General features: G+C 41.7%; 1 protein-coding gene across 1 annotated transcript; it reads left to right on the top strand.

Annotated features, from left to right (window-relative positions):
- Positions 1-1,664: 1,664 nt before the first annotated feature.
- On the top strand, positions 1,665-19,528 carry KCMF1 (potassium channel modulatory factor 1). The gene is made up of 7 exons (XM_078861620.1): positions 1,665-1,887; positions 7,063-7,230; positions 11,689-11,828; positions 13,434-13,534; positions 14,551-14,741; positions 16,221-16,539; positions 16,725-19,528. Exons 1-7 carry the CDS (start codon positions 1,872-1,874, stop codon positions 17,134-17,136), a joined length of 1,347 nt encoding a protein of 448 aa, XP_078717746.1. The 5' UTR covers positions 1,665-1,871; the 3' UTR covers positions 17,137-19,528.
- The last annotated feature ends 635 nt before the right edge of the window (positions 19,529-20,163 follow it).

The following is a 20,163-nucleotide window of genomic DNA, read 5'->3' on the forward strand; positions in this document are numbered from 1 at the left end:
AGGACAGTGCATACATTATCAGAGTTGTCTTTTTTGTTTGCATTCCGACCGCAGGTATTGTGGTCAATGCAAACATGACTCCTTGTAAAAAAAGGTGTCAGTTTTGTTGCCAGATAAAAGGGTAAAAAAACAATTATCTGTAAGACCACAAGGGAGAAACATAAGACACGTGTTTTCTTTGTGCCCGTATTGAAACGGCTGTGCGCCGTATGGACCTGAAAACTCAATTTCCCTGTAGAAGATTACGGGTTGACACGGTGTGTAGATGCACTTGCTGCATTTCCTTTTGCACTGCCCGGGTATTTGTGGGAGACGCACGCCTGCAGTCGGGCCGGGTGACGTCGGCTCAACGCTGAAGGGCCTGGGTGGTGTGTCCGTTAAGCGTGACATCACGTCCAGCCGTTGCAGGATGACGTCACCCCGTGGAAGTTACAGGGTTGGGTGACGTCATGCCTAAACCGTTGCCTTTAATACAATTCAACGGTAAGGTAAAACTATTCCCGCAAGATTCTATTCTGTAGATAAAACGCGAGTCTTACAGAATATTTAGTTTGGTTACCATTGGTTTGTATTTGTACAGAACGTTATTTTTCCCCGCGTAAATGTCTACGGCAAGAGGCGTAGAGAAGCATATTTTGGTTGTTTGATTGCTTTTCTGTTATCGAACCGTTTTGGAGATTCCATATCGTGACAAACCAAACAATTGACACTCCATTATCTATACACCGTACTGTACTGTATGTAGACGTGCCAGCACATGGTATAAGCCAGTGCTCGAATTAATTGACGGCATCAGATAATAAACGTGGTTCATGTACGTCCACACGTGTGTATCGTCTTAGACGTAGCTGACGTTGAATTTGCATTGAAACCCGATCATCCTGCGAGACAATGCGTCAGACAAAAGCTGTGGTCTATTACCAGTGAGGTTTCTAAAGCTCGACTTTAATTGAAAACCCGCGACCAGGGATGACACCAACGACTCGAAAATGCGAACGTGATAATACTTTACGCGACAACAAAAAAGACAGGAAACGTATTGACACGTGCTGAAAATTACTGAATCAGGCGATCTGCGTGGACAACCCCCCAAAGTCGCTCCGGAGGACCCCTCCCCAACTCGCCCCTCCCCCTCCTTTCGCCCCCCACCCTCGCCCCTCTATAACTTCCGGTGGATCCTGCCGCGCGCTCACTCCCAACTAACATCCGGTAGCGCCCCCCCCCACCATCTCTTCCGGTGGTGACTCCCCACCTCTTCGTTTTATTTCCCTGGCCACACCCCCCTTCACACAACCCCCCCCCCTCTCTACTTCCGGCACCCCCACCATCTCTTCCGGTGGTGACTTCCACCGTTTCGTTTTATTTCCCTGGCCACACCCCCATTCACAAACCCCCCTCTCTACTTCCGCTCCCCCCCCCACCATCTCTTCCGGTGGTGACTCCCCACCTCTTCGTTTTCTTTCCCTGGCCACACCCCCTTTCACAAACCCCCCTCTCTACTTCCGGCCCATCCCCGCCATCTCTTCCGGTGGTGACTCCCACCTCCCCCACCTCTTCGTTTTCTTTCTCTGGCCACACCCCCTTTCACACCCCTCTCTCTACTTCCGGCATCCCCACCCCCCAAACCCTTGCCGACTTCCGGCGTCCGCGCGCTGGATGTCGGTAGCGGTGACGTCAGAGTCGCTTGGCTGGTCCGTGGAGAAGGAGGAGGAGAGAGAAGCGGCGGAGAAAGGGCGGCGGATCGGCGGCCTTCGGGGGCGGCGAGAGGGACGGCGCCGGCGAGCCCCGGCTTCCTTCATGACACCTTCGAGTCGCCGGCTAAGCGCGTTACGAAGCCTCCGCGACGGCCCCGGGGCCCACGGCTGCCGAGGATGTCTCGCCATGAAGGTGAGAGGCGGTGGGGCGGCCCAAGATGGCGGGGCGCCCCCACCACCACCACCCCCCCCCTCCTCTTTCTCCTCGCCTGAGCCTCGCAGAGGCTGCGGGAGGAGCCCGAGGCCCAGGCCGGGAACCCCGTGCGGGACCCCTCGTGCAAGGGGGGACCACGGAATTGTCGGTGACAACCAGTGTGGGTGGGGGGGTGGAGGGTGGCGATGTGTTGTCGTGAGCAGGGAGAGGCGGTTGTCGGTAACGAGTGGCCCCCTCCCTCTCCGGCGCGAGGCAGAGGCCTCGCGTCATCCTCGATGACTTGGACTGCTCTTATTGTTGTAAACCTCGGACTACTTGATCGTGTTTGTAATTACCTTGTGCGTATTTTCATTGTCATCGTATCATGTTGATTTTTGGAAGCCCGCTTCCTTCAACCTTTAATCTTCGTTGTCAACCTGCTCTTCATTCACGTTCTCTTTTCATCCTTTTTTTTCTTTCCCTTAACCTCATTAACCCCATCGCTGATTCCTCTCCCTCTTCTCCTTTGCACGTCCTCCCACCACTCCACCAAGCTGCCGCGTCACTGTGAACACCGGTGGCGATGTTGACCCGCCGCCTCCTACATCGCCACCGTATGCGAGGTGTTTGATCCAAAGCGGTGATGACCGTGGTCGATGCTCTTGCATCTCAACATGTCAAATCATTCGGGCCTGTTCGGTGAGGCTCGTGTTGGTGTCACGTGATGGCTAAGGTTTATTATTACTACGCCTACTGTTACGTGAATATGATCCTCAGACTGCCTCATATGCGATGGCCAAACCTGACGTGAGACGTGTAAGGGCTTCTTTGCAAACGCTCCCTAAAAAAGGAATACGTCAAATATCCCAATCGCAGGCACCTCTTGAAAAGCCTGAGGACTTGGCAAAGCCTGACCGTACGTATTAACGTACCAATTACGGCCTCGTGAAATGGAAGCTGAAAAAAGATAGCGTTCTTAATGGTGGCTTCATCGAAATACGGCAAGAGTTCAGAGGTGGTCGGAGAGGGCGATTTGTGTCTGCCGGACTGCACTGCAGATCGTCCCCTCCCAGTGTCGTAAACACTAGCGCACAGCGCCGTGGCTTTTGATGTCGAATCAATTGCAGTATCTACCGTACACTTATTTATTTGATTGACGCATGATTACCGAGGGTTTGGGCAATTTATCATGGCCTCAAGTGCACATCTCGAGTGATGCTTTGCATCTCCTGCATAGATTCGGTAAAAAGGGGGTTTCCTGCGTCGGTTGGTTAATCCTCAAGGGACGGCGGTCCCTTGAGTATTAACTTATCTCGTAAGTATTTTCATTGGCAAGAATGTGATGGGCATAGTAATGTAAGTAATCTTTTACGTGTGCTCACATGTCGGTTTGTCTTGGAAGAGGGGTGGGGGGTGGTTAGATCACTGCGCATGTCACAAGTTCTTGCTGTTTTGCCACTGTGCCGTTATGCGCGTGGTACAAAGTGGGATATGTTGAATTACTGCTATTTTATTAAATATTGTTAAGTCACCGGTGAAAGACCACCATTTCAGTGCAGAGTTGTACGTTTTATAGTATTTATATGAGGTCAAGTGCAAATATATCTTGCTTACTCTTAAAATTGTAATTACCGTATGAAGTGCTTGGTGACTGTTTTAATTAATGCAGGATTGACAGGTATTTGTTTGGAGGTGTGTGTACACATGGACATAACACACCTTTGTAAATAGTAGCACTGGATGTACCGTAATTGTTTATAGAGAGCACCAGACGTTTAGCATTAATACCAGGAAGTATTTGGTTCGAGAAGCAAGAGAGAAAATCAGGAACCCAAATGATTCGAAACATATTTACTATACAGGCTTGTAATGTCCTATTTATAGCACGTTATATTGTCGAATTGTCCTGAAGCTAAACCGATGTTTTCTTTTATTTTCTCCATATATATATAAATACAGAATTTATTTGCACAATATTAAGCTGTATTTGTGTAGAGGCTGCATTCGCAATTCAAATGACCCGAGTTTTATTCCCTGGCAAGTTTTTTTTGTCGGATATCGCCTCGACAGTATACTTCAATGTGACCAGTCGGTTATGGTGGGGCAAACAGTGAGGGTAGGCAATGATTGATGATGGTGATGATGAAAAAATGTAATTTAAATATTTTTGGCGTGCTAAGCCAACATTCTCATAAAGCAAAGGGCTACAAAATGCATTCATTCAGAGGAAGGCTTTTTGTGTAAGTGGTGTCCCAAGTATTTTTTGTGAAAACATTTTTTGGGTCAATTGTACAGTGATATTTTATATAGTATCATAATTCGACCTTTGGTTGTATATTTCTATGTTGGTAAAAGGAGAGACTTACTTTATCGCCAAAATATTACAATCAAGTGCGTGACGGTTTTGCGAATTGCAGGGATACGAGACAGGTTATTTGGACTGCTTTGTTTGAAACTGTTGTAAGTTCATACGTAGCTTTAAACTGCCCTATAATTAATACATTAGTTACCTTATATTTAAAATAGTGTCATTTGAAGGCTTTTAATGAGAATTACAATCCACAAATTTCAGTTTCCACCATTGAGATTTTATGTATGGAAAAATGAAAATGTCACCAAGCCCTGTCATTCGGAATTGCGAGTGTAGATATTAGTTTGCTTAATCTTAGTTGGTTGAGGTGTTTTTGTTATATCTTAATTAAGTTTATGTCGGGCTTCATAATCAAAGGAGCATTAGGGAAATTATATGTCAATGTATATACATTTTAAAACGCATGATTTGTGGTAGGTGTACAGAAATGTTTGAGGGCTTGTATGCAACTTTATTTTATGTCATTTTGAGTTATGCAGGAGACTTTTATTTGCTTCATTTAACCAGCTGTATTATATTTAGGCATCAAAAGTAATACATTTTGCTTTTTTAATGTCATGGTGAATATAAACAATTACTGATGTGCATACTGGAGTGATTTATACACAAAGATAATAATATATTATTCCTTCATATCGCTTCCAGCTGTGATGGATTACTTTTTGTAAAGTATGCATAGTGTAGCTGTTTTAAAGCTGTTTAGTAATATTCTCGGAATACATCCACAAATGTTTGAAAAACTAAGAAGTTAAGTTTATTAATTATGACTGCAAATAGTAGCAATTTGTGGATTAAGCAGTTAGATAAGGGGTGCTGTGGAAGTGCAAGCAAAAAAGAAATGTGTAATGAAAAGATAGAGCATTGTAGTGTAGATGTCTAGGAGTGGGATGGATTGCAGCTGCATAGACTCTTAGGTAATGCAGTCATAATTGATAGGCTTTTATCCAGAAATGCAATGAGTGTGGTTAATGAAAAACACTCAGTGCTTTAGCTTAAAATATGTTCCCAATTTAATTTTGATAAAATGTATTTACATGAGGACCAAAGGGTTGCAGTGCAAGCACTAATGTTCATTGGCAAGTTGTGTGAGTTCACGTACAATTACCCTAACATTTTACACACAGTTCCTGGAATGCAACAAAGATATAGTTTCCCCGATGCAGATGTGACGATCACTCTAACTTGTGAAGAAATATCTTATTAGTAGCGTTGATGGACTCCAGGGGCAGATGGTGCCGGAGTGCACTTTTTGTCACATGGTGACATGGGTGGCAATAGTTGTTTCACTGCTGCTATTCCACATAAGTAGGTGTGAATTTCATGCAGCATTTGTGTAAGGAAGCTCTGTAAAAGCGTGAAGTTAATTAAAATAGTGAAAACATTCTGCGGTATCTTAGACAAAATGCGAACTTGAATTTACCTCAGTAATCTGTGCCACCACAGGTTTTAATAGATGGCTCCCGTCCGCCATGTCCAATGACTGTATTGCGCACATGCAACTGCGCATGCCTGAAATCACCTTACAACGGATGTGTTCTAGTCATGGGAATACTCAGTGTTAGCTATACTATTGATTTATGTAGTATACTGATGCAGGATTTATGAGATAAAAAAGCCTTCACTTTTTAGCTAAGCAGGTGGAACGATCCCCATGTGATGGTTATGGGTTTTTGACGGTGAATCTACTTTCACATTTAGTGGAGCAGGGCCTTTACTGGTGTCCAGGAATATTACACAGATGTGTGGAAAATGGTGTGTGACAAAAATGTTCTAAAATAAAAATTGTCCCAACATAAAATGTCAAGGTCCACTTAAATCAGTTGTTTGAGGTTCTGCCAGCCCGGTGTTGGTTCATGTACTGCAGCCTTTTGGCTGTTTGTGGTTAGGTTTTTTGTTTAATTAAATTTCCAGAATGTTCTTCAGATATTAAAGCCTTTAGGCAGGAATAATGTTTTGCATTTTTGCAATTCATGACCATTTAACTATACAGCCACTTTTGAATATTACCTGCTGCCTGCACAGGGTAAAGGCCTAAACTTTCATAGTATTCTTATCTAGTGGTCTACGAAGGATGAAAGTGTTGTAATAACAAAGTTTTGAAAAAAAAATTAACTAAACTCATAGGTTACTGCATATGTAGGAGATCACCAATAAGAATATCATTTTCACAAGGTTCAAGCTATCCCCCGCCTTTAAGGGGAGCCCAAAATGGAAATTAGGTACCATAACACATACAAAAATATTGCTGTTTTACAAATTTGACTTTTCTGCAGATAATTTTGTGGTTATAGCTAAGTGGATGTGAAATGTTTAATGAAATTGAGATCTCTTGTGATGATTTAATGCGTGCTTATATGGCTTAAAAAATGTATGTACCCCTATATATATTTAACAACAATGCCACCACTTAAGTCAATAATTGTGTAATTTTTTAATGACTTTCATTTATTATGTTTGCCACTCAAAATGTATCCATTTGTTAATATTAGTTAACTGGATGGTTTATAATACTGATTTTCACAATCAATTGATTGCATATTGGACCTTCATACTGGTAGGAACCTCTTGGTTACACCAGCCCACATGGGCTGGGTGAGGAGGGTGGGGCTGGGTGGGGAGGGGCTGGTCACCCCATGGTGCCCTTATAAAACTCAACGTTTAACCTACTCACGCCGGCTTGTGCCCGCCCTCATAGTCGGGCAACCCAACGTTCCTTCTTACCAGCTCCCTCCGCAGGAATGTGTTACAAGCTTTTGTGAATGTGGGTGTCAGGTTGTTAACATGTTTTCTCTGTGTACGTACAGGTGTAAGCTGCGACGCATGCATGAAAGGTAACTTCCGCGGAAGGCGATACAAGTGTCTAATTTGCTACGACTACGACCTGTGCGCTTCGTGCTACGAGAGCGGCGCTACCACGTCCAGGCACGCCGCGGACCATCCCATGCAGTGTATCCTCACACGTGTCGACTTTGGTAAGGCCACATCTTGGAGGTTTTGCCGAGCGCTCCCATTGACAAAATAAGGGACTGTTGTTTATAATGCAAGACAGTGGAATTTTTTTATTACGGCTGAAATTTGTGCGATTGTTTTGTAGCATTGTGAATGTGTAACACGTAAATTTGATTTTTTGCCAGTTAATATGTAAATATTGCGCTATTCAGAGGACATAAGCAGGTAAAGGTGAAACTGCAATTGCTTGTTCATGCCACAGTTGTCAGAAGAGTGTACACTTGAAGGAGCTCACGAGAGCCCCTCCAGAGGGTATTTGCCCTGCCGTTCCATGATTGCTAGATCCTGGAAGGAGTGACCTACTGATTTACAAACTGTAATGTACCCATTTATATTGGTGGTGACATAGACAAAGCAAAAAATGGTTCAGGCGATCTTAAGAAAATATACATTTTGGACATTTATCAACATACAGTATTATCCTACACTAGACTGCATTCAACTTGTTTATTGCAAATATTTGCACAGGAAAACTGTTGGCCCATAGAATTGTTTTAATACAAATTAAACAACCACATTTGAAATTAACACACTGACTTATAACAGAAACAAATAGGCGAACATTTTATTTTAAAGAGATGCTCTCTAATCATGATCATGCAGCATACATATTTGTGATTTTTAGTTTCTACTCTATCTTATCTCCTCTGCAATAACAATGCTCACTCGTCCTGTAAAACAGAAACCTGAGAAAAAATAAATTACTAGCATTCATTTGCACGCATGGGGAGGCCTTCATCCGCGAGTGGATTGGCAAAGGTTTATACATTTTAAATACAGTAATATTTACAGCTCTTGGTTAATCCACTGTGAATGAAAGCTTTTCTAACACTGTTGAGCTGAGGTGTTGTTTGAGCATAATTCATCATGATGGGCAGTGCCAATTGGTGAAGGGGGTTGAGGGGGACCAGGACCAATTTAGGCATCACTCGTCACTGTTAGCAATTGCTGAGAAGCATGTACTTGTGGGTTGCTGCAAATTTCCCAAGTCTGAACCGACCATGTTTAAAGTTCTTAAGATTCAGTATGAATAACATGTGTCTCAAGCGTAATCTTATCCATTATCTTCCTTATATTAGAAAGGATTTCGGTAAAAGCAGCATCGCTATTGTTAGTGTTAAAACAGTACTTCATTGAATCAGGGTTACATTTTAAACAATATACTTTACAGTTCACAAATGTGCTTATTGGTGGGAATTTCGGCTCATTGTAGACAAGCTTGTGCTTTTCAGATATTGTTGACATTTTAAATATTGATGGTTATTGATTGAATATTTGTTTCTTATGTAGGCTTTTGATTATTTAACGTGTACTGTACGACCAGTAGCACTTTATTCCAATCATCTATTTTAAGTTGGGGCATCTTGCATGATACATGACTAGATCATCATGTCCTGGCACATCTCTGTAAGCATGTGCTTGTAAGGTGGCTCTAGGCTTGTTCTAATTTACCTCATGGTAATTCAAGCCAGCATGCTAACATTGAGATTATTCCTTGTGTTTGCCGAGTGCGTTAATGCGTTATGGCGAGTAAATGAATATTAATTTTTGATGGGCGTAATCTCACCCTACGTGTGCTCCAGTTTAATGAAAGATGGTCACATGATTGGTGTACTGACTCAAGTTCAAGTGTATTCTGGTTAACCAGGTGGGAGGTCGAGAGATCAGGATAGTCGCTCATTTGTAAGAGTAACCTAGGGCATTAATCTGCCAGATGGGGGCAATAATTGCTATGTATAATCCCAAGTGCATAATTTGTGGATAATTTTAGAATTTGTAAAAATGAACCTTATGGCGGGACCTCGGGGTCCCGTATACACGGAAGTCAAAATCGCAATTTATTTTTGGCGACTCCATCCCACCGCGCACATAAACGCCGCGACCCACCAGAAATCAATCCTCTCGTTTTTCACCAAGCACCCGTCGCCAAAATGTCCGTAGTCATGAACAAAACTTTAATTAGCGCATTGTGTAGAGCTTGTCGAGAGGAATAGATTGCCGTATCGTTTGCCTTCAACAGACATAAAATGACGTTGCAACGCAGTTTATGCAAGAGCCGGGGGCTTATGGGACCCCGGGGTCCCACTATAAGGTTCAAATGTTGAACCTTGACGCTGGCACACAGTGGTCTGCTGTTGTGAAGGACGTCTGGGAACTTTAACTTGCACTGTGAAGGAGACGGCGCATATTTACTATGGTTATTATACCCACGCGGATCATTGGTTAAAATCCCAATGACAAGCACCTGATGAAAATGAATATATTCTCTCAGAGTAAAAAATCACATGTCAGGCCCAGGGAAGGGACAGTGTCTTTTTTTACTTAATTTGTGATGTACTGTAGTTATGACCAAGCCAGTTATTTAAATTTTACTTGATGCATATTTCAGTCACATTGTTTTCAGTGTAGTGAATTTGTTACTCTGCCATCTGGTCATTGCAATGACAATTTGGCAGCGTCTCTCATTTAGCATTATTACTGGATTCTGTTGCATTTTATAATCAACATTGCTGATACAATTGCTTTGCAAAATTTTACTTGTCAAAATATTGACTGAAGTAGCAATATTTTTTTCTTAAATTCACAATCAAAACATATAAATGCTGTGGTATTAATAACGGTGATGTTAAACACCCACAATAAGTCAGTCCTAGTATAGACCATCTCATCTCCAGTCTGTTTTTGCATGCATAAAATGTTGTGAAAGTATTTTTAAATTGTATGTTTCTATTTCACGGACTACACTTTACTTATTTTTTGGTGAATCCTGCACTGTTGTCTGTCACTACTCTTAGTCTCATTTGTTGGTTTCACTATTTGGATGAAGTTTACATATTGGACTTGTGTTATAATTGAGCAGTTGTACTATATTAGCGTCCTAATAAATAAGGCATGGTACTGGTGGCACCCACAAAACACTCTCTGACCTTGTTTCTCATGTTTCTAATGGTCACTGAATCCAGATGCTGTTAAGTGTTCTCAGACTTTCTACATGTGACCTTGATGTGATTTTGGTGTTTATGCTGTCCAGCACAGAATCTTTGTAATGAGCTTCAGGGAGCTGAGCTGTTCAGTTGATTTTATTTACCATAATTACTATGTTAATTTGTTATATGAATAGTAGTTGATGGGTTTTTGTTGTGACATTTTGGATGCTTTCTCAAACTTACAATATTGGCTATGAATTAAAATTGATGATTTCAGTTACTATCTGTAGTTAATGGTGCATTTCAAAATCACACATCCTGAGGTGTAAATTTTTTTTTACTTGAGCCATACAAACACATACTTGGTACAGTACCGTATTTTCCCGTATATAGCCCGTGGGGTATACCACTTTTTACAAACAAAACAAGACCCTGCGGGGTATATAGAGGTGCGGGCTATCTGAAATTTGTTTTACACAAAGCGCTATTTTGCCGGGTATTTGCATATGTGGGTTATGTGGGAAAATACGGTACTAGATGTATCTTCTGGAGAGGATAAAAAAAAATCAGCCTTAAATCCACGTTTAAGTATTGAACGAACCACCAGATGGCAGTGTTGTCTTGGTAAAACTAAACTGTCCATTAATTGTATCAGAATATGTACCAAATGCGTATATGAATGTATTGCTATGACATGCATGTATGTGTGTTGAACCTCTTTCACACCGTACGTAGCCTTCCATGGACACTGATAAATTATATTGAAAAAGTAAAACAATGAGCAAATAAGTTTGGAGGTGCATCCATGAATAAAAATATTCAAATAAAAACTGAACACATTAATCAAGAACACTAATTTAAATAACTAAATATATAATCAATAGCGTTTTGGGCAATGGCCCTTCGAAGTTTTGTGTGCTATGAAGAACCGTTGCGTAGAACGTTGCCGATTACAGGAACTCCTCTACTTATGAATGAGTTAGGTTCCAGAGGTCTGTTTGTAAGTCCAACTTTAGTCCTGTCGATTCCAGACATGTTGTATGGCGTGTACACCAAACAAGGGGAATGGGTTTAAAAGTTGTAGAATCTCCTGTAGATGTAGACACCACTGGATCTTCATGTTCTGCAGATGTAGATGCCACTGGTTCTTGACATATGACAGGTTTGTTAGTATCTCTAAAAGTTCATAAGTCGATTGTTTGTAAGTCAGTGTTATTTATGAATGTTGAGTTTTTGTTAATTGTGCTAGCACACCACTGCAACATCACACAATACGTTATGAACAAGTCGGTCAGTTGGGTTCAGATATATTGAGATTTAACTTTCACTACATTCATATGATTTGTATTCCAAACAGTAAGCTGTAAGCATCACGTGCGTTGAGAATTCAGCATGCGGCATGTGTGATGTAAATGCATTTGCTAATTGGAGTCGAGGTGCGTTTTTCCTATTATACAGTTTCTCATTTACATGCGTTGTGTGTGCGTGCTGCAGATCTGTATTACGGTGGCGAGGCACTCACTGCTGAGCAGCCCCAGTCATTTACGTGTCCTTACTGTGGGAAGATGGGTCTCACGGAGGCCACTCTTCAAGAGCACGTCACATCAGAGCACGCAGAGGCCTCCACTGAGGTGGTACGTGCCAAGCACACTGTCGTTTTTTAAATATAAAATATGATTTGACATTGGTTGCATGTTTAATTTTTGTGACTTGAATGTGTACTGCTACAGGACCACCTTTGCCCGACCTTGAAATAAAGATTTAGGCTAGTGAGTGATCAAATTACCCAAATTGTGCCCAATCTGATAAGTGCTTGGAAGCTAACTAGGGTTTAGCCTGGATGGATTGATCACCTTGGATGGATGGACCACCATGCACGACAGGTTTTCATGATTATCAGCACAGCTGAATTGTAGGCAGCTCCCATGCTTGTGCTCCTTGCTGTCCCCCAATCCACACACAGCAGCGTGGTGAGGTGTGGTTCAATAACCCCCACGAGCCGCACTGAGTGGGGAGGCCCTTAGTGGATTGACCAAAGGGCCGTAGATAGTAATGAGTTTATGTATCTACCAAGAAATAGGTTTTATGTAAATAGATATGCAGTGTGTTATTTTTCCAATCCAGCATTAAATTTGCAATACGTTTTTGTTCATTTTAAAAAATAAATTTTAACCCATCCACGCGACTACCGAAAGACCCAAAGAATACGTTTCTTGGTGTTTAACCACAGATGTGTACGCTTTAATGTCCATCTATGCATGGTGTGCCTTGCACAAAATATATCCATTTACAGTCATTCCTTCTCTTGCTGGGTACAAATATCTTCTGATTATCGACTTCATCCAGGCCTTTCTGAAAAATCTAATTTGTGACAGCGCAAAAAGCTTGATGTTGTAGAATTGCACGTGCTGTATTTTTTTGTATTCTTTATATTAACGTTTGTTAACTTATTTACAATGTGTTTGTAACAGCTGGCATTTACAATTTTGATAGGTTTCAAAAGTCCAGTTAACCATCATAGCTTGTGTAACTACCAGATGATTTGACCATACTTTATGCTCATAAGTCTTACCAAGTTAATTTGACATGTACACTTCTTCTGAAAATTTAAACTCATTCTACCTCTGGCAGCATATGACCCATTACCAGGAGAATGAGTGATTCAGTGTGATTCAGAATGTTTCAGAGTTTGAAATTTCTTCCAAATTGTATCAATATGTACATTAAATTGTCCTTGTTGAAATGTGAATCATGTAACTGTACAACGAATGCTTTACTTAGGAACCACTGACAGTCTGTGGAAAGTTTTTTTTAATACCTAAATTATGTACACATTTATTTCAAGCAGTATGCTAAAGTTGTAGCCTGCAGATGTATGTATGTTGACCTTTCGCACCATACGTAGCCAACCGTGCTAATTGGAGGTGCGGCGGAAGGACAACAAGCAAACAAAAAGTTCTAAATAAATTCGTTTTCAATCTCGATTATTTAAAAGTGCATAGCTTCAGTTGCTTCCTAATATCGGGAGGAAGAGCGGTCCAGATGGCTGCCGAAGTGCTTCTGAAAGCTCATGTTGCAGTTTTTAGATCATCATGAGCAGACTGCTTTTCAAAGCGTAACAGTGCCCCTCCTATGATGCGTAATGAGCAGTCAAACGGTTGTTAATTACTATTATCAGTCTGATGCGCCCTGACATTTGGGTGAGGGTGTCGGTCAGCCTGTGTAATGTCATCACGCAGGTTTGCCCAGTGTGTGCGGCGTTACCCGGAGGAGATCCCAATCACGTGACGGATGACCTTGCCGCACACCTTACAGTCGAACACAGAACTCCGCGAGACATCATATCCTTTTGGTTGAAGTTGCTCTCTGTTTGGGGTGTATCATCACGTTTATGTATGTTTTGTTGAACTTCTTTGATTGTTTTTTTCTTTCCTATGACAATTTTATTATAGTCCTACCCTCCTTAATTGTTAATTATGTTTTTTACCGTATGAATTAGCATTGACCTAAAATTGGACATCTTTTAGGACTAACAACGAAGTCGGTTCTGTATTCTGCTACAACTTATAGCACAATGTTGATTTTATTTCTTTAAAGTTTTGCAATCAAGTCACTTTGGCTTGCCAAATATGTTGTTTGTAGAGTTGACAATTCCGAATGTTTTTGTATACTTCTGCAAACACTTGTGTTTTGGCTTAGGGGTGGATTGAAAGGTTTTTTTGTCGAAATTACTTTAGTGATTTAATTTCAGATTTGTATTAATAGACATATAGTTTATTTGAAATTACTGTTTCCACAAAAGCACGCATTAAATATTTATTTTCCAAGATGGCATAAAAATAACGTTTATGGGGTGAAATATTGAAATTTTAAAGAAAATAGTTCAATTTTATGAAAGCTGGCTCTTGCGAGCTGGGATGGAGGCTGCACAATGAATGCTCCTTTTGCTTGACTATTTTTGGTTCATTTATGCTTTCCCAGCAATAGGGCACCCATCATAGGCTGTTGCTCTAGGTTCACAATTTATTTTCTAGATGTCGACTTGTTTTTGATCTAATGAGTTTGTACATTTGCTTTATTGGATATGAAACGGCATAGTTGTAATGCATTCGTCCATTACCCAAGTGAAATGATGTTCGGCACGTGTCCAACATCTGTTTGGCACACAATGTCGTAGAATGCACTGATTGATTAATTCTTGCTTGCAGGCAATCTCCCCAAAAATGTCAAAATTGCTATAACCAGCCAGGCATGAAACTGAACTATACTTTTAGAGACTCTACATAAGGTATGTACAGTCATATGAAAATCGTCTTTCGATGCCTCTTGGTTTTTGAATCCTTGACACTTCTCTCACGACGACTCGAGTGGCATCCGGCACATGCGTCGAGTGCTGCACCCGGGCAGGGGAATCGGCGTGACGCGCGTGCGCCGCTCCAATATGCACTTTACAGGGAACTCGACGGGTGGGGGGGGCCTCTCCAGCTCCTCGGCCTCGCAGGGATCCTACTCTCCCAGCGCCCGCGAGGCAATGGATCCCATAGCAGGTAGCACGATAGCGCACACGTCAGAGGCGCCCCCATGGTCTTCGTTATGTATTTTTTGGGGGGGTTAGAACGCGTGAATGTGTTGCATTAAACCTACCACCACCACGCGATCATCCAATTAGTAAGGGTTTAATGACTCATTTACACGATGTAACAACAACAAAACATTTATTATGCATAATATTGGTCGCAAAAGCCTACATGTTAAACATGGTCATCGTCTTAAAGCCCTAGGCTTTGTAATTGTTTGGGAACATGTGCTTCTCTTCTTGCTACCTCAATACATCACTACGACTTGCAGGTACTCTTCTGCACTTCTTCCCTGATCTGTTTCCACTCCATGGTATACCACGGTTGCAAAGGACCTGGTGCCTGCCATGGCACAAAGTTTCCCACTCGCACAGGAGCAAACTCAATTATGAGGGACGCATTGTTAGACGCATCGGATCCCCTACCGTTACCAGCATTTAACAGTAAAACTGTTCAGGCCTTTGTAGTCTTTGGAAGAGTGGTTTACAGGTAGCATGGCGTGGTGGGTGTGGAGACCCATAGATATTTCAGTGTGGTGGCAAAGGATACAGTACTGTAAAAAGTGTTTTCTATTTAGTGTTAAACTAAACATCTGTCTTATTGAGGAATATCAGAGGTGTGTATGTACATCTTAGGGGATACTTTAAAGGTGATATAACATTTTTAAGTGCTGTATAAGGACTTTGAGCTTTACGTTGCAGCTGCCCTCCATATATACTTGCGTGAAGAGTTACAGGCTGCGGGCTATATCTGGGCTTTCTATGTTTGTGACATTGTGTAAACGCGTGACACTGGACTTGTTTGGCCATACGTACAGGTTATATTTGAGTTTGCGTGTACATGCTCTCTTGGTCAGTTTGTCCATATGCACAAAGTAAATTTTTACATTTAATAACTGGACATTCCTAAGGATGGATAAATAACCTAAAAGATAATATTTAGTATTAGATGTAATAAAACCAATATATACAATGTATACTTGCAGCTGTAGACTTCATTGTATTCAGCATTTAGCGATTAATAACTAAGTGTTATTACGCTACAAGGATATGTTGTTACAAGATGGAAAGCTCTGAATCTGACATAGATTTTAAATGCTCTAATGTTTTCATCGCTCACTGCTGATCCTGTAAGTGTACAAGTGGATTCAATTAATTAAGAACGGGTCTCTCCCCCTTGTCATCTGGGCATAATTGCATTTATTGTGCATATTTTTTCCGTAACATTCATGAGTACATTGCTTTCAAAACATCCTCAGTTGCTTGTGATAATTCATTATTTTATTCGGATTTGAATGCACAAGTTTGATGATTGGAAAGGATTGTCGAGTGCAAGGTTTGAAATGGGGAGGGGCCTATCCTAATAGTTGTAGGTGACAACAATGGGTTTCGTTAAGAGTTGTGTGCAGTGTGTTCCGCATGACACTGTCTGTTCTCTGTACGGTCACAGAGCTGCTATCCCAGCTGTCAGGCGTGCGTCGCGTGGCAGGTGGTGCGCTCAACCCTGCCGGCTCGATGGCCTCACAGCTGCAGCAGATCCACATGCAACTGCAGCTGGAGCGACAGCAAGCCCAGGCAGCACGCCACCAGCAGCAACAGCAGCAGCAACAGCAGCAGGGCGGAGAAGCGCGTAGCCAAGCCCGGCAGAACAACAACTCAGCCGCAGCTCACGGTGCAAGCCTGGTTCAGCAGCAGTCTGTTGCAAATAACAACAACAATGGAGAGAGTGGGCAATCAGGGGCAGCAAACTCACCTTTTCTTCTTGACAGGTCTGTTCTGGGTTGACATTTTTTTTTTACAATTTGTGTAAAAGCACCACTGCCTTAGCAGGCAAACACTCACATTAATATCGTGATGTGTAGTATTAGTCACACGTGCAATTATTTTTTTCTATTCCCCATATTCTGCTTGCAATAACTTAAATGTGAAATGTGTGTTTGCGTGTGGGATGCAGGTTAAACGAGGGTCAGCTGTGCGACGTAGAGCAGCAGGCCCTGGAGTGCGAGCGTGCTGATCATAGCTTGTTTACACAAGAGCTTTTGCTCTCATCGCTGCTGCGCGTTGCGGACGTCGAGCACGATGATGACAAGGGCGGAGGAGAGCAGCAGCAGCAGCAGCAGCACAGTTTCCTCATGGGTGGTGGAGCCTTTCCGTGGCTTGAGCAATCGCTCTTCGGTGGCGCCACCTCCTTCACCCCTTTCCCACGCGACCTCACGGCCAGCGATGTGCCCTCCGCGGCTGCGCATTTCTTTCCTGTGCGGGAGGCCTCCACAGGGAGCCGCCCAGCCAGTGAGATTCCAGCCCTCGACGGGCTGAGCCTGGCAGACCACCGGGCTGTGAAGGAGCCTCCCCCGCCGCCTCTTTGATGGCGCTCAGTGTGCCACCCCACGCCGTACATGCCCCCTCTGCTGTATCTGTCAGTGACGGTCGGTTAATGGAAAAAAAATACTCTCGCTGGGGATCGGTAAGGTTCACTAGTAATTAAACCAAATCACCACACTTGCGACCTAATCATAGCAGCGATGGCTATGGAAAAGGCAGAGTTTATTAACGTTATTTTTCTTAAATTATGGCACTTTTTCTTCATTGATCAGCTTGATAAGCTGCACAATGCCAATGGAAGTCGTTTTAACTTTTTCAGCACTAAACCGGTTTCATATGTTGCATTATTCCTTCCCAGGTTGCTGTGTTTTGTTTTGAAAGTAGCTTCTTTCTCTAAAAATGAACTTTATTTGAATCACACGATCTCCCGACTTGTTAACTTGTTTTGTTACAAAAGGCAAAAGTTTGGTATTTTTTTGACTTAATAAAATAAATTTAATTTACTTATTGCATGCTTATGTGGGGTGGTGATGTCTGAAGTTTCATTTCTTGATTGGTCATTGTACAAGGTTCATAATCTCCAACTTGAGACTACAAAAATAGTTTACACGTAAAACAAAAATTAGGAGAGCAATGGTACTTAAAACAGTAATTACTAGAACGCAACAAAGTGCATTTTCAGTCTAAGCCCATTAAAAATGTCAAATTGCAATTGGAAAATTTTCCAACCACCGTTCTATTATTTAAGACGAAAGTTGAAGGTTATGTTACCAAAGAGTTAATTCAGCCTGCCTGTGTTATGGTTGTTACTAGTGAACCTTTGTTTTCATTCAGTAATTGGTAATATTTCTGCTATGACACTCTACTGTATATTGTCACAAGTATGCATCTTCCATCTTTTTTGTTTTTATATTCCTAGCGGCACTGTAACTCGTGTATATAGCTGTAATGGAGGAGGATTGTATGTTCTTTTAATTTCCCGCGAACACAAGTGGCTATGTCTCAAGTTGAACACGGCACAGATTAAACAGTTTTCATAGTTAAAAATACGAAAAAAGAGAAAAACCAAACTGCGGTGATTTCTGGAAACTATGCCTATTATGCTGCTGTGTGTATGAATGCTAATGAATAAAATCGTGCTTGGATGGTTTACCCTAACACTTGCATGACGTTTTGTATACATCGGCATGCAGTAAGTCTTGGACCTTGGTTTGTTCATAAGTTGTGCCTAGTAAACAACTATTACCAACTGACAGATGGATATGAGCTTGTATTCATTGGAACACAGGTATGCAGCAGATGTGTTATTAATTTTGCTTTGGTTTCATGTAAAATACTATACGAAAGATGAGAACATTGTATTTAAAGTTATATTTAACGTTCCTTTTAATGTATTACCGTGCGATATATAATTTGAGTGCCAAGATGTAGCTGAATGTACCCGAGTGAGTGAAAAATGAATTGTCATTGAATTGCCATAAGCAAAAAGTCTTCAGGAATTCAAACCGCAGAGTTGGTACTTGCAGTGGTTAATATCTGGTGTTTGGTATGAAATCTTCCTCAATACATTAGTTCTGATTGCAATGTGGATGCACTTAAGTACTTGATGTGTGGGAACCCTGTACTTATGTGTTATAGAAACGAGACTTGCACAGCAAATTGTCACTATGACAATCAAAATAACTGCTCTGTCTAATTATGGCAAATTCAGCAATCCACGATCTTATATTTAGCACTTAACATTTCCAGTAACATGTTTCAAATGCTTACTTGGTGTAAAGATGAGCATCTTACAAAATAATTTTGGAGAAGTGTAAGCATTACGTTTTTTTAATGGCATGGCGAATGGTCAGATGAATTCTGTTGGCATGTGTTGCGTTAAATTTGTATTGAGCGCAGTGTGGGATATTAACTCGGCTATTCAATATTTGTGTGAGCAGGAGTGAGTGGATAGCAACTGCACAAAAACCTCCATATAGTAAGGTATTTAATAGCAGCTATAAGAATGGTTGATTCATTTATAATTTTACATGCAGGTCCATCGACAAGGTGTTGCCAAATTACCAATTGTGTAATGCATCCACCTTGTGAATTACCATTTTTTAAATAGTTTTTTTAAACGTTTTATTTCACCTCGTAAATAATCTAGCTTGTAAGATTAAGGTGAAGAAATGAAATTACGGTGATGTTTGTGTAGACCATGAGGTGCATGTCTAGGGCCTTATATTTCTTGTGATTTTGGGAATCGCTGTGACAGCCTCAATAGTTTACTGATCACTGAAGATATAAGGGCCTAAACAGTACGTTACTATGAGGTGAAACAGTAAAATGAGACTTGTTTGGTTGCGTTTCATGTATGGGCACTGTATGCTGGGCAGCCCTGGTGAGTGGTGAATACTGAGCTGTTTGAAGCAGGTGAGTAAAGGGTGCTTTTTCTGCACTGAGTACTGTCATTGAGTGTGTCCTGTATGGATGTTTGAACTTCCTTCGCACCATACGTAGGCAACTGTGACGTTTTACATTTGTATCCCCATAGCTTTTAATGTTTTGCTGACAAGGTCACATTTTCAAACGAGCACTTTTCCGTGAACCCTTTGAGAAAAAACAACCGTAAAACCAATCGCATTATGGCAGTGATCAAAATCCATTCATAAAACTTGAGGGCAAATGAATGTTATGATTTGGTATTGATTGCCTTACGAAATAACAGTTGGCACTTGATTTGTTTATATATATAAACGTGTCATGCAGGGTGAAGTTGAAAAGGGTGTGTGCAAATCTGGACCCACTAAATGTTGGGAGTGGTTGCTGAGAGCAGCGTACGACCTCTTGGAATCGATACAGTTCTGTGCTTGAAACACCTTTTTAACTGCACACATTCTACACAAATCCAGTGTTAAAATAGAATCGCACACCCTTATTCCGATACAGTAAATTTGAACAGTGTTATTTGCAGACTGTCTTAGCGTGGTGGTGTTAATGACACCAAGCTGATGGAGAACCTGTGTGTGTGTGCGTCCATGCTGTGTGCACCGGCCGATCTTCAAAGTCCATGTGACATTACTTAAGGC

This window comes from Lampetra fluviatilis, chromosome 12, assembly GCF_964198595.1.
Source record: "Lampetra fluviatilis chromosome 12, kcLamFluv1.1, whole genome shotgun sequence".
Lineage (NCBI taxonomy): Eukaryota > Metazoa > Chordata > Hyperoartia > Petromyzontiformes > Petromyzontidae > Lampetra > Lampetra fluviatilis.